Source organism: Epinephelus moara, chromosome 20 (genome assembly GCF_006386435.1).
Source record: "Epinephelus moara isolate mb chromosome 20, YSFRI_EMoa_1.0, whole genome shotgun sequence".
Lineage (NCBI taxonomy): Eukaryota > Metazoa > Chordata > Actinopteri > Perciformes > Serranidae > Epinephelus > Epinephelus moara.
This window is the reverse complement of record NC_065525.1, coordinates 44,182,354-44,197,347: the sequence shown is the minus strand read 5'-3', so window position 1 is coordinate 44,197,347 and position 14,994 is coordinate 44,182,354. Positions and strand designations below refer to the sequence as shown.

The 14,994-nt window shown below is 42.2% G+C and overlaps 2 protein-coding genes across 3 annotated transcripts in view; one reads left to right on the top strand and one right to left on the bottom strand.

The window, feature by feature from the left end:
• Window positions 1-4,920, top strand: part of LOC126407707 (metabotropic glutamate receptor 8-like) — a 212,319-nt gene extending 207,399 nt beyond the window's left edge. The window contains exon 13 of the mRNA XM_050072857.1: window positions 4,295-4,920. Coding sequence (XP_049928814.1) covers window positions 4,295-4,344 — 50 coding nt within the window. The 3' untranslated portion in view covers window positions 4,345-4,920. The remainder of the gene's footprint in view (window positions 1-4,294) is intronic.
• The window catches only part of cadps2 (Ca++-dependent secretion activator 2), a 633,342-nt gene that overhangs the window by 545,924 nt on the left and 72,424 nt on the right, over window positions 1-14,994 (bottom strand). The gene's annotated exons all lie outside the window — the stretch shown is intronic.

The window sequence follows — 14,994 nt, the reverse complement described above, 5'->3', positions numbered from 1 at the left end:
TTAAAGCAATACTTTACCTATTTTCAACCAGCTCTGTGTCACCAAGTGTGGGCAGATTGTGCAGATGAACAGTCTTAAGGTGCCCCTCGTACTACCAGCTTCTGGAGGTCCCTGCGTGTCCACCAGTCAAAATTGTTTTCCATCTGCACACCCTGCCCATACTGCAGTGACACGGAGCTGGTTGAAAATAGGCAAATTATCCCTCTAAATGGTTCAAACTCCCATTTGGTCAGTGTCCCCACAGTGTTGCCTGACAGAGGAGAATACTGTGTGAACTTTGAATTTGTTTTCCAGTCCAGAAAAGCATCACTGACTCTCAATCCTTAGAGAAATAGAAAAATGACGAGTTCCTCTGAATATAATCAAATATATCAAATCAAACATAGATCAAAACCTTGTGTCAGGTGCTCGTGGAGAACGGGAAGCAACAGGATACACAGGAAGCCAATCCAGGCACTCAAAAATATAGAAAACGAGGACGTAAGTATTAAAAAGCGTTTATTGTAGTGGCTAAATCATTAACAGAGCCAACATGTTCCGACCACTGCAGGCCTTCAACAGGGCTTTAAAAAACGATGCCTCCTCAAATTCTGTATTTTTGCCTTCCTGTGGACGTGCATTATTCTTTGGGCCCTCAGCAGCACTCAGTTGTTACATCAAAGAGGTTTAAACTGTGATGTGTCAGTCTATAGCATATTCAACTGATACTTCAATAGTGCCAACCCTAGACTAAAGCCCAGGCCACAGTGCCCATGTAAGCAGCGCGTGTGACGCAGAACCTTTTTTTTTTTTTTTTTTTTTTTCTGGCACCCATGTTAACAGGTTAGAGCAGCCTCACTGCTTATGTGAGCAGTGCTGCTCAGCAACTGCTTAGCTGTGTTACACCTAAATTTCAGAGTCTTGCCCATTTTTACCATGTGACGCAGTTTGCAGCAGAAATACACCATGAAAATTATATTTTGCTAATCATTTTGACATCAAACCACCTTTTATTACAGTTCCAATGTCTATATCTGTCATGGACATGAAAAAATTGAATATATTTATTTTTAACTCAACAGCTTTGTTCATGTGTCAAACTAAAAGCCCTCTGGCAACATTTGAATGACAGAATCAAATAATTTGTTAACCCAAGACTTTTTAATGTGAAATATTTGCAGGAAAGTATTTTTTAATACTGTAATCTTGACATTTTGGAAATGTAAATAGGCATAGCAGCAGGCATCTCTACAGCAGCACCGCAGCAGCAACACTGTCTGTGGTAACGCCTTATACATGCAAGCCACAGCAGTTTAGCAAGGTAGCTGTCACATGCTGCTCAGGCAGGCAGTGTGGCCCAGGCATATTTCTATCGTAAAGTTTGAAGAGAAACTAAGGCGAAGCAGCTGGAGGCCCCTTTTTTTAATTGTTTTTGATGAGAGTAAAGGTTTTGCGTCGCTGTGTTTCTATGTTCTAGGCTCCTCCATTTCGTCATCTTTTTTCCCATTGTCCAATCAGATGATTTGAGAGGCGGGCCTTCTGTGGTGGTCACAACAACAAGTTTACAGTTGGTAAACAATGGAGAAGAAACTGGTGATAGCGGTTGCTGGATACCCAGAGCTATACGGCCTGATGATAGACAGCAGGTTGTCAAACTGCCCCTGAGTCATCCTAAAATATGCCTGTAAACATCCATGATGGAGGAGAAGCTCCTGGACCAACTGGTGGTACTCCCCATGATCCAGCCTCTTTTTTAGGGTCTCATGTACCCACACAGATCTCTGTTTATCTGCTGACAGCCTCTCACCCTCAGCCAGAGCTACAGACAGCACCCTCTGCCTCAACATGGCAGCAGCTACACACTGATTACGGTCAGATAAATAAAATGTTTAAATAAACAGTAGACTGATTACACAGGAAGGTTAGAATAAGGAGGTGAGTTTGTGGTTGCCTGGCAGCAATAAAAAACCACAGCAAGCCTTTTCTTTCACTGGTGGCGTTCAGTTTTAAAAAGAAAGACAGTACAGCTTGTTACAGCCATTTTTATGCACCTTTAAGACAAAGTAACATGTTTTGGTAAAGAGGATTTCTGCGACCCAAAAGCATCAAAGACCATTCAAACATATAAAGTAGTCCTCCCGAGCCATCTGACTGGATCCAAGCAAACTTTGGCGGAAGTTTGCAAACTTTTGAATGATTGTGTACCTCAGTGCATCCAGTGTATTTCTGCACTGGATGCACTGAGGTCTTCTATCTGACTCTAGAGAACAATAGGATTTACCGATATGTGAGGCTGCTCCTTTAGAATACCAAGCATTTACAGACAGGCTGCGAGAACTAATGAACAGGAAAAAGACATAGTGAATACTGTTATTGTCTGAACAGAGGTGCTGTAAGAAGAAGGGTGTCAGCGTCTCTGTAGAGTCGACTATGTGGAGGTGAAGTCGGAGTGCAGCCTCTCTAATGAGGATTTAACAGGAAGTTGACTTGAGTTTGTTTAGACGTCACCTGAGACCAGATCTGATGAAACTGTTTACAGCTCAGAGTTACACTTCAAAGCTGCTTCTCGGTCCATCAGCAGAAAAAAAGTGCGAGATGTCGGATTGTTTACTCATCAGAGATGTGCTGACTGAACTGATCTGCTTAAATCTAACAAGCAGCAGCTCTCACGTCAGGCTTTACTTTCTCAGCCTCACAGAAGAGACGAACCTCTTTTATCCTGCAGTGTTGAGTGGGAGGGGAGAAAATGTCACAACGATTCAAACTACTTCAAATGAAAACTCTCGTGGGGCTCATTTGGTAAATTATTACCTTTCTTTGTAGTGAATCATGATCCTCAGATGATGAATCCTACATTTGGTGACCCACTGACCTTTCCTGTAGTGCCACTCTTGAGACAAAACTTTACAGTTGTAGGCTCTAATAGTAGCTAAACGTTCAAGATAATGTACGTTCATAGTGTAGCTGCAATGAACAGTACAGCCTCAAGGAGATGCTAGATGAAGTAAGTTCAGGGTTCTCACACATCTTTAGGGACAAGATTTCAAAACTATTCCATGAGTTTTCAAGGACCAATAATAGCCCAGATAGCACACATACATCTGGCCAACGTCAGCCCGATGTATCATGTTTAGCTCGTTAAGACGTAGCAGGGAGAGCGTTTGCTCATTGCCAAGACGTCGCTGAGACGTCGGCCTATAATCGAAAATGACCACCACGCCACGTTCAAACGATCAATAAAAGAAGCTGCGCTCAGTGGGCGCTCCTTCATTAATATTCATATGCTTCATTAACTACGACCTTTATTCATTTAGGTCGGACCTTTCAAACTNACACAGAAAAGACGATGAGCACCTAACTTCAAGAAACAAATCCCAACTTCACCACTGTATTTTTTTTAGCATTTCAGCTGTCTTTTAGCCAGATTGAAGGCTTTGTGTCCGTCACTCTGCTTCATTTAGTGTTGAAACTGTTAAATAACGGGATCTGGCGTTAACGGCGTTAACTGTTAACAGCAGCTCAACAATCAGTCCTTCATCTCGGAAAAACAGTGGCTTCAAAACTGCGCTATTACCTGTAGCCACCGGGTCAGTTTGCTTTGCAGAGGAGGAGACCTCGACTGATAAATTGCCCATAAAAATCACATTACCAACATACCGAAGGCATCCTTAAACTTCACTATTTGACCTCCGTGCTCCTCTCCGCTTCTCTCACCCACACTTGACCACCCGTCCAGGGCCCCGGAGGTCAGGCCGGGGGGCCGCGGGACCACGGGTGGCAGCTCCGGGCACTTCCACTTTAACCCAAAACGAGTGCTCACGATAACCAGATGAGCACATAACGTCAACTAGGGAAAATAAAATGAAAACACCACAGTTGTAGCCTGTTAGCTAACATGAGCTAAACCGCTAGCTAACAAAAGATAACATTAGCTGGTGGGGACGTGTGCTATATACACCCAGTCGTGCCTTACCACTCACCAGGAACCTCTTTTAACGGTCACAAAATAAACAACAAAGCTATTTTCTGCCAGTTTATTCCAGTTAGCTTACCTGAAACCAACTGCGATGAGATGCTGTGTCCCGCGAGCTCAGTTCCAAACAAAGACCGCAGATGTATGTGGGCAGACATTCTTTCAGTTCAGGGCCGATGTGTCGTCCTCAGGCCGACGTCGGCCAGATGTATGTGTGCTATCTGGGAGGTGTATTTTTTTCTTACAGTTCGGTCCGCAGACCTTCATCGGGAACCTTTTACCGAACTGAAGCTTAGTGAGAGTGTAATGATACCAATCTGCTGTTTGCTCTTCTCTCCTTAGTGCCGCCAACAAAAACCACCTACGTCAGCTACACCAACCACGCCATGTGAAGAAACCACGCCTTCGACACAAGGACGTCCCAGGACATTTAAAGAAGCAGATTTCTGTCAGACGTCACCACGAGGTGCTCTGAACAATCTGAAGGATCCGAATGACTGACAAACTGAACCAACAACATCTGTGGTGTTTTTTATGTTTACAGACAGCAGGGAACGGGCCTGAACGGCGCCCAAAACCTGACAGGATCACAACTGAAAACCATCCGAGAGACCGTGAGGAAGCAGGAGGAGGATGGTAATCCTAAAGACAAAAAAAAAAAAAATTATAAAAAAAAATTAAACAAGTCTTCTAAATGAAATACAAAAAAGAAATTGTTGGGACCAACCATATTTGTTGTTATTCTAATTGTGCGTTGAAAAAAAACAAACAAAAAAAACTTGTGGTTGTGAAAATTTCTGGTTCTTGTCTCATGTCGTCCGTCCGTCGACCTGCATTATGAGACGAGTCCGTCGCTGTTTTCGGCTAACTGAACGGTAGCTTTTGGTTGTGAAATGTCTAAATGCCATGGTTGAATTGAAGCATGCCCGTTTTTTATACAAATGATCTATTTATAATAAAGGAATGTTTCACAAGTTGGTGCCACGTTTGGGTCTGTTTGAGGGGAGCAGATTGCATGAGAGCACATGGACAATTCACATTGTTATTGTTGCTCTGTTGTGGTTGTTGGGGTTTTGGTGTCTTGATTTTTCAGTCAGATCCTCTCGGTGGAAACAGAACATGTTTGTGCTGTTGATTCATCAGTATGAGACTCTTCTTGACACCAGGTACGTGGCTTTTGATATCCATAAAGTCCTAGTTAAGATTTTCTATAAAAAATCACAGAGTTGTTTTATGAAATGAAAATGTTCATTTACTGGATTCTTCTGTGTCATTGTCTTTGTAAGACAATGACACAGAAGAGACTTCAGGCTGAGTTACGTTTGGGCATGTGACATTTTCAAAGATAGTCACCCAACACAAAGGAAACAGTCCCGGGACGTTTTCAGTTTATGCTTTGGTGAAAGGTTTCAGTTGTCTCCATGAGACCAGAGACCCCACGCTATACGTATATGTGTGTTTGTCTCTTAACATACTCGCTGCAGTGGGCGTGGAGATAATGTCAACAAAGCTCCATTCTACCCTCACTTGTGAATAAGACCCCGAGATACTGGAACTCCTTTGCTTGAGGCCGTAACTTACTTCCAACCCAGAGGGGGCAATCCATCGGTTTCCTGCAGAGAACCTCAGACTTTGAGGTGCTGGCTCTCATCCTGACCGCATGCGGGAGGTCACGGTGTGATGAAGCCAACAGAACCACATCATCTGCAAAGAGCAGAAGTGCAATCCTGAGGACCCCAAATCGGAGGTTCTCCCCCCGGTGCTGACATGAAATGTTTTTGTTCAGTTAACGTCTGCTGTCTGTCTGCCTCGTAAAGGCAGTTTGGCCGGCCCATAGATGAGCCATTATCAGTTTAAGTGTATGCTATATTAAGAGTATTTTCTCCACATTTCCTTACATTTTAAACCAATCAAAGCAGCAGTAGACCACCAACTCCTTTATTCTGTTAAGTAAAATTACCGTTTCTGTCAGTGGAGTTTGGTGGCTTAAAAATAATGGTCTCAGTTCCCTGTCAAAGAGGGTTGTCTGACAGCAATGTACAGCAATGAAAATATTCTAAATATAGTGCCTTTTTTTAGATGGCTAAAACCTAACCAGTTGAGGTAAGATTAGCTCAGTGCCCATAAGGGGCTACCCATAAGTTAATGTAAACAAACAATGTGTGTCAATATGATTCTGAAATCGGCCTTTGTGCACAATGAGTACTTTAACCTTGGTACTTTAAGTGTTAATGATGCTTATACTTTTTAATTTTACTTAAGGGTTTGAATGCAGGACTTTTACTTGTGACAGAGTATTTCTATACTGTAGTGCTGCTATTTTCACTGCAGTAAAAGACCTGAGTGCTTCTTCCACCCCTGAACTATAGCAAATACAACACATCCCAGCACGATGAAGCAGCAGAGCAGGAAATGAACAGAAACTCCATCCACACTGCATTTGACCTTTAACATCATACAAACCCGACTCTGCAGGAAGCTCACAGCGTGCGCCTCATTACAGATACAAAAAAAACAAAACAAAAAGACAGTTGATGTGATCGATACGTGCTGTGGAACAGGAGAGGCCGGATCAATATGAGGTGCCAGAGACAACTCCCCAAGCATGTAATGAATATTTCTGCATCTCCTGGCAGAGGAGACGAAGAGGAAGAGGACAGGTAGAGCCTGAGTGCTGAAGCCTTGCGGGCATCCTGCTTTTATTTCCCCCGACGCCGCGCTCATTTCTCGCACTCGCAGCCAACTGAAAGAAAAGAAGCTTCTCTCTGAAATAAATACTGAAGATGAAACTGCTTCATCTGAATGTCTCCACTGGTGTTTACTTTTTTTTTATTTTCTATTTGATCAGGTGTTGTGCTGTCTTCAGGCCTCAGCTGTTTAAGACTTGAACAGCCTTCAGGTAAGAGTTTGCATTTATACTTCTCGGTTTATCTGCAATTCTTAAAGCTGTTTTATATTGTTCCTGGTGCTTCTGTAATATTGTGCACATAGTGTGTCCTCTGATTGGATGCATTAGTGAATATATTGTAAGAAATCACAGTCGTTGAAAGTAACAGTACGTTTACTCAAGTGTACTTGTGTACAGTTTCTGAGGTACTTGTTCTTCAGTATTTCCATTTCATTCATTCAGCTTCTACTCCACTATAAGTCAGATACAGATATTATACTTTGTACTTTAACATGTTCATTTGATAACTTCAGTTACTTTGCAGATTCAGATTAAGAATACAAAATCCAATCAAAAAATAAAACATCATGTATCATTATCGGTTAAAGTAAGACTTAATTGATCACTGTAGGGCATTCATGATTTAACGGTGTGTAAAGTAATTAAAATTAGCTCCACCTTTACCAGCAGAAACATTTCAATGACAAACACACTAATATATCAGTAATTATAATCCAATAATACATATAAATGTAATAATGCATAATAATAATAATGAATTTTGCCATTCTGCAAAATGAGTACTTTTACTTTTTGAATTCTAAGGGTACAACATGTAGTACAGAATATGGTGAGAATTTCAATTAAATTAAATTCATCCATCCCTTTTTAACCATTTATCCGGGGCCAGGTCACAGGGGCAGCAGGCAGAGCAAAGCATCCCAGACGTCCCTCTCCCTAGCAATGCTTTCCAGCTCCTCCTGGAGGACCCCAAGGTGTTCCCAGGCCAGATGAGATGTATAATCCCTCCAGCGTGTTTTGGGTCTGCCCCGGGGCCTCCTAAAAGTTGGACATGCCCAGAACACCTCTAATGGGAGGCGCCCATGAGGCATCCTAATTCGATGCCCAACCCACTTCAACTGACCCCTTTCGGTGCAAAGGAGCAGCAGCTCTACTCGGAGCTCCCTCCAGATGTCCGAGCTCCTCACCCTATCTCTAAGACTGAGCCCAGACACCCTACAGAGGAAACTCATTTCAGCTGCTTGTATCCACAACCTCATTCTTTTGGGCACTACCCAGAGCTCATGACCATAGGTGAGGGTTGGGACGTAGATGGACCAGTAAATCGAAGGCTATGCCTTCTGGCGCAGCTCCCTCTTCATCACAACAGCCCAGGCATCACTGCAGATGTCACACCAAACCACCGATCCATCGCACGCTCCATTTTATCCTCACTTGTGAACAAGACCCCAAGATACTTGAACTCCTTCGCTTTGGGCAGTAACTCTCTCCCAACCCACAGGGGGCAATCCACGGTAGAGAACCATGGCCTCAGATTTGGAGGTGCTGACTCTCATCCCAACTGCTTCACACTTAACTGCAAAATGACCCAGTGCATGCTGGAGGTCACGATGTGATGAAGCCAACAGGACAGAGACAAAATTCTGAGGTCCCCAAACTGGACCCCTGCCTCCCCCCGACTGCAGCTGATATTTCACAGGTTTTAAATGTTTTGGTGGTCCTGCCCCGTTAGCTACGAAGACAACATGGTGACCATTCAGGGTGAGACGTGACAAACTTTACACACTCAACTATTTGAATGCACCATCTGGGTAAGAATGGTACACTGCATTTTTCCATGCTTCTCAGGGTGCGTTCAGAAACACTCGCTCTGAGTGCTGGTGCGCACTCTGACACAAACTGGATCATTCGTAAATTCGGGGTGCTGCTGAAATGTACTGTTATTGACAACATCACACTCTCAGAGCAGCAGTGTACCGAGTTTGCTAATTGCTGGAGAAATAAAACTCAGTTTCTTCAAACAGCAGGGCTCTCATTTTAGTGTAGAGCATCAGATTGGATTTATGAACACACCTTTAGTGTTAACACATTCACATACTCAAAATAGAGAGTATCTGATTTGAGACACAGCACAGGACTTTAACAAAATATTTCTACACTGTGGTATTAATACATTTATTACTATATAACATCTTCATTATAAGTTTTCACTTGTTTTATTTACAGGAGAATGAGTTTTTATGTGTCTCAGTGAAACATATCACTTTGAGATTAAATTAGGCCTCTCAGATATCGGTGGTACTGAGCATGTTCTGGGCCAACTGCTACACAATTTAAAGTTTAGTTTGAGTTGTTTTGCTCCAATGTCAAGTCATATATCTGTAAATAACCGGATAGGAGAGAGTTTTGTGGGCACCACACAGCAGCAGCGTCTTGATTAATGCTGGCACTGAGACTTTCTTCGAGTTTGGTGTCTATTCTGCTGTCTCTTGGCTCTGAGCAGTTGCCAGGCAACCAGCTGAGAGTCCGGGAAGTCGCTGATCCCAGCCAAGAAATAGTCCGGCCCATGCAAACTGTCATTTTTACACTTTTTGTGCAAACCAAACAAAGATTTAACATGTTAATTGGTGAACTTTAGAGGAGCTGGAAGCTTCTAACAGAGCCCAGCTAGCTTTATGCTAAGCTAACCACCTGCTGGCTCCAGCTTTTATGTTTGACAGATGTGAGAGTGGTATTGATCTTCTCATCTAACTCTCCCAAAAATGCTGAACTCCTTTTAACTTCCCAAACTGACCTCCGATAGCAAGGACAGCCTGAGAAGAATCCATGTCTGAGACAGACGGATTAATGAGTTGATTGTTTCACATTTCAGATGAAGAAGCAGCTGATAATTAGTGACACTGTCGTCCCAAAGTGACCCATTAACTGCAGCATGACGTCTGTCCTACTTCTGTCTCTCTGCTGCCGCTGCTGTTCTCCAGCACTCATATAATACATCTTTCTGATTTTACATTTTATTTATTTGTGACTACCAGTTGACGAATTCTCCTGAGAGTTGCAGAAGCACCAGTGTTCATCTTTTACTGGTCTTATATGTCGTGGTGTGTCAAAATATTCACTCTGTATTTTCACATTTATTGAAACAAAAGATGAGGAGCACAAACCAGATGAATATGTCCTTTAAAAAAAGTCCAGAGGTTGTTTATGCGACATGATTGGTTTGTTCAGTGAAATGGAACTAATGTGGTGGTGACCTCAACCGCTCTGAAACACAAGGGGGCAATTATGTCTCAACATGGAAATTATGCTGTAGATGGACATCTGAGAGAGGGAATGAAAAGGCCACATTAATAACAAAAAGTTATTAATAGTACAGTTAGTGGTTTTTATTTAATAATAACTGTCAGCTTGGGGTTTGCTGCAGACGACAAGTTGTGTGAAAGAACATATGTTTTTCCTGCATGGTTCAGTTGTTTCAGCAAATAACCAAATAACTTGAGTCTTATTAGTTGACTGGAATCTAAGAACAGTCTTTGTCTTCATATGGTTGAATATAAATTCAGCAGTGGTGACTTGTGGTGCCTGAAGTGGTTTCAGATTTGCTGTGTTCACAAGACTCCACTCAAACAACCCTCTGAGAAGGAAAGTTTCTAAAAGTTAAGTTACTTAATTTAAAATACCATCTTTGCCAACCACTCTCCGCCCTTATCTACACTGCTGTTGCTCCTAGCATGCCAAGAAAATGTTGAAAATACAATCCGTCCCAATTTTTGAAGAAGGAATTGCTCCCAACTTGCTGACTTAAACAACTTTAACACAAAGTATAATAAGTATTCAACGTCTCATGTCAGAAAATCAAATCTCAGACCAGTTTGTAGCTGCATCATCAGTGTGACGGACACAAAGGAGAAGCTGGCGGAGCCTCGACATCATTTTCTCTACAGCATTACTGGTCATCAAACATGCTAGCTCATTAGCAACAGCATGACTTGATTTTCTCTGTGAGTGAGTTAGTTATGGTTTTATCTTTGGTCCAAACTGAAATATCTCAAAACTGTTGGATGGACTGAGATGAAATTGGTTCAGACATTCATATTCTTATCCATCTATTTTCATCAACTTAACCGGGTCGGATCACAAGGGCAGCAGGCTCAGCAAGGTATTCCAGATGTCCCATGCTTTCCAGCTCCTCCTGGGGGATCCTGACGCATTCCCAGCATGGATGTATTAAGAGACCTGGATACAGCATTGGCAGCAGGATCCTGTTCATTCATATGAAAGTTACTCAAAAGTTGCTGAAAGCTGCTTTGTCCAGATGATCGGCGCTGCCTCTGCATCATTGGGCCCATAGTGCAGGCTTACAGCCACTGAGCACTCAGCTGACTGCTGCTGACAGAGCAACAGACTTGATTTGGCTATTCTAGATTTGCCAAATATTATCGGAATCAAATCCTGATAGTGAAATTAGTCATTTTGCAGGAGTTGTGACGCTCAAAGAAATGTATCCATTGAGTTACAAACGTCCCTTTGGCATCACGTGTCAGACCCTGGAAATTGCAGTACCACTGTTTGGCCACCAAAAAAAAATTTGGCGTCAAACTTCAGTGATCCCTTACCCTTTCATATGACACTTACGTTATCAGATCAACATTTTGATTTGTTGTTGATGACTAAATACTTGAAAAACTGATCACATTCCCATCAGCCTCAGCCGTACTTTAGTCTTAACTGGCAAACGTTAGAGTGCTAACTAACTAAATTTAGCAGCAAACATTATACATGCTCAATGTCTATGAGCAGCAATTGCACAAGATTTTGGCACTGGAAACATTCTGGTCTCTGTGTAGTATTGACCAATCACTTTGAGCAGGCTTTGGTTGCCTGCAAGTAAACAGTCCGTATGTTAGCATCGTCATTGTGAGCATGTTAGCATGTTGATGTTAGCACTTGCCTTGAAGATGAACGGTGAAGTACCTTTTTTTTTTTTGTTTAGATTACATATACCAAATGGTTTATTGCCTTATCATTACAGCAAATGTTACCGACCATGAGAAACAAATGATTATTAAATAAGGAAATTAATATATTGTTGACCAAAAACAAACAAACAAAAAAGACCTCTATTGATGTCAATTGCGGTTAATTTTGCCAGCAATAGCCCAACAACCATTAACCGGTAACAAACCACTTAATGTTTATGTAAAAAAGCAAAATGATGTGAAATACAAGAATTCAAGAGGCCTTTCCTTAAAGTCTTGCCCTTCATTGATTCAGTGAGCTTCAGTTTTTTGAAGGGTTATCCATTTAGAGGTGGTGACATTTCAATATTTTTTAATGTAAACGTTCTGCCTTTATTTTATTTTATGTTGGCTTTGCTGACAGACAGCTAGCAGTGTTATAAAAAACACATCGCCCACCCCTCCCTGCTGGTTAGCTAACATTAACCTTGGCCGCTCACAGTACACAACCAGCTAAATTAGCTAGAAGGTCTGCTCATTCACGATTAGCGCTGGTTATACCGTCACAGAGGCGGAACGACGTTGCTGCAGAAATACGGTAAGTAAGCAGCCTCGTTTTGAGCTGCAAAGTCCCTTCAGCATTGTTAACTATGTTAGCACCACTAGCCATAGAGACAGAGCGCAATGCGTCATAATCTGAAAGCCACGCCCCCAAAGGGGAAAGGAGGCCCGCTTTCCCCTTCGCTTCTTCGCTCGTTCGCTGTCATTCTGCCTTCGCAGCCGCGCCTTCAAGTCTCCACGACTGAATTGCTAGCTAGCTAAAATTATTAGCTATAGCTAGCTAATAATTAGCTAATAATAAGATGGCAAAGGATTATTTTAGCACGCTATGCCTACCAGAGAGGCAACGGTATATTGATGAGCTTAATATTGCAGCTCTACCTCAGTGTCCCTTCTCCTTACCTTGCTCGTCTTGGAAAAAACATGATGTGGAGATTCTTTTTTAAGAAGATGAGCATTTGGGCATGCTCAGCCGTCAGCCTGCTCCTATTACCGTCACATGTTTTAAGACATGACTCTACATGCTGGTATTTATATTGATAGAAGTGCTAGAGCGGACCGCTGGAATGCGCTGCTTGAATCGCGGAGCACTGGGTGCAATTATAACAGAAGTTGCATTCATACTGTCAATGCTTTAGCTTAACTTACATAAATACAGTTAACATTTGGAGGGTTTGACAAAGTGTCTGCTGCACACATAGACATACCGTGTGTCAGGATCCCACAATTTCTTCCCTGTTGAAGCCTCAAGTTTTATTGCCTGTATCCACTTTTGTCTTCTACAAGGTTCCATTTTTCTGCTCGACAGCTGATAAAAGCTAAGCTCTGGGTTTTTACTGGCCGTGCAGCCCACCACACAGCAACTTTTCGGCATTTGGACTTAGGAAAAACTCAACAAGCTGGAAACAGAGGGGGAAAGTGTGAAGGGAAAAGCGGGCCTTGTTTCCCCTTTGGGGGCGTGGCTTTCAGATTATGAGGCGTTGCGCTCTGTCTCTATACGGACAGTGTTAACGGTGCTGACAGAGCTAACTGTGATGTTAAGGGGCAGCATGTTTCCACAGAAACCCTGTTGGGTTGAGACAGTGTTACCAGCATTGTTCTCCAAATGAGCAGCGCCACTAACTAGCTCCCAACAAACCCAGCTGGTGCAGAGTGCAGAGCAGCCAAGGCTGGCTGACCAGTGGAGACCGGAGGCGTGGCCACTGTGTTTCCACATGTTAACACAGCTAGTCCGCCGAGATCCAAGTAATGCTCCATGCAGTGAACCATAAAGTAGCAGAATGAACCTAAAGACCGACATGCGTGACCGATTAAAAATATTCTCTGCGGTTTAACCAGTTAATGGTTAAAAGTGTCTACTAGCTTTCTGCACATGATCTGTTTTCTTCTTCAGGAGGCAAATAAAAATCAAATCATACGCAAAATGTACGACCTGGTCTGTTTTTATACTTCCTTCTTCAGCAGCTGTCTGTGTCAAGAATGTACAGCCAGTGTGTCAGAAAGCCTTAAATCCACCCAGTGACAATAATCAATAATAATCATCAGCCCTTCTGTCTGCAGTAATGGGCTCAGCGCTGAGAGGAGAACCATGTGGAACAGAAATGTGACAGACGGCTCTGAATCTGTTCCCACAGAGGACGAAATCAGCCGAGCAGGTTGGCAGAAGACACTGGTTGTATTTACGAAGTGACTGCCAGGAAGTAATCAGCTCCAGGGTGGACACTGCCAAAATAATCAACAAAAGGAAAATTAAATTCAGCCCACTGAGGTGTCCAAAAATAAGAATTTGAATAAAAAGACATGCTGCTACATTACATTACTGATCTGAGGAGGAGAAAACAAGGTGAGACTGCAGCTCTATACATACGTAATAAGTGCTGTAGTTTATCACTGCCAGTTTATGTCAAGTTCACCTTCACCTTTAAATACTGTGTTGTGTTTTTAACACAATACACTGAGTTCACGTCCTCTTTATTGACTCTGGGAGTTTGGGAGTTTTAAAGGAATAGTTCACACAAAACCGTGGTGCCCACTCAGCTACCACAACACTACTGAGAGGAGTGTGTGAAAGAACATAAAGGTTAGCTGTTAGCAGTTAGCAGCTAGTTATCATTTCCTCTCCGCAGCCGGTGGCCGCAATGAACAGCTCACAGAAGTTGCACTGATTTACATCGTGAAGTGTTCATGCTCTGTTCAGTAAAAATGAGTACTGGGGAAAACGTTCTCATGATGTGTTCAATGTAATCTTGTAACATGTAGCTTTTGGTGAGAAACTTGAATAAATCAGCTGTTTGAAGGAGAAATGTGTTGATGTTTTCACAGCACGATAAAACAGAAATTAGAGAGAATTAAGATGTATCATATAGAGTAAAAAGACTTTTAGCTGATTTTTTCAGAAGATATTTTTCATGTGAAAGAAGGTTATGTTAAAGGTTGTTTCATAAATGTGTGTTACTGAATTTGTGCTCATTTAAAGATGTGAAGTGTAATGAAGGACTGAAGGACTGAACTGTTCACACCAATATAAAAACATCGGTATTTTAAACACTGGTATCAGTATCGGCCCAGAATTTAGAAATGGATGCATCCCTAGCTCAATTAGAAAGTTAATTTGTACATTTTATTATTACACTGAACAAAAATATAAACGCAACACTTTTGTTTTTGCTCCCATTTTTCAAGAGCTGAACTCAAAGATCTAAAACATTTTCTATATACACAAAAGACCATTTCTCACAAATATTGTTCACAAATCTGTCTAAATCTGTGTTAGTGAGCACTTCTCCTTTGCCGAGATAATCCATCCCACCTCACAGGTGTGCCATATCAAGATG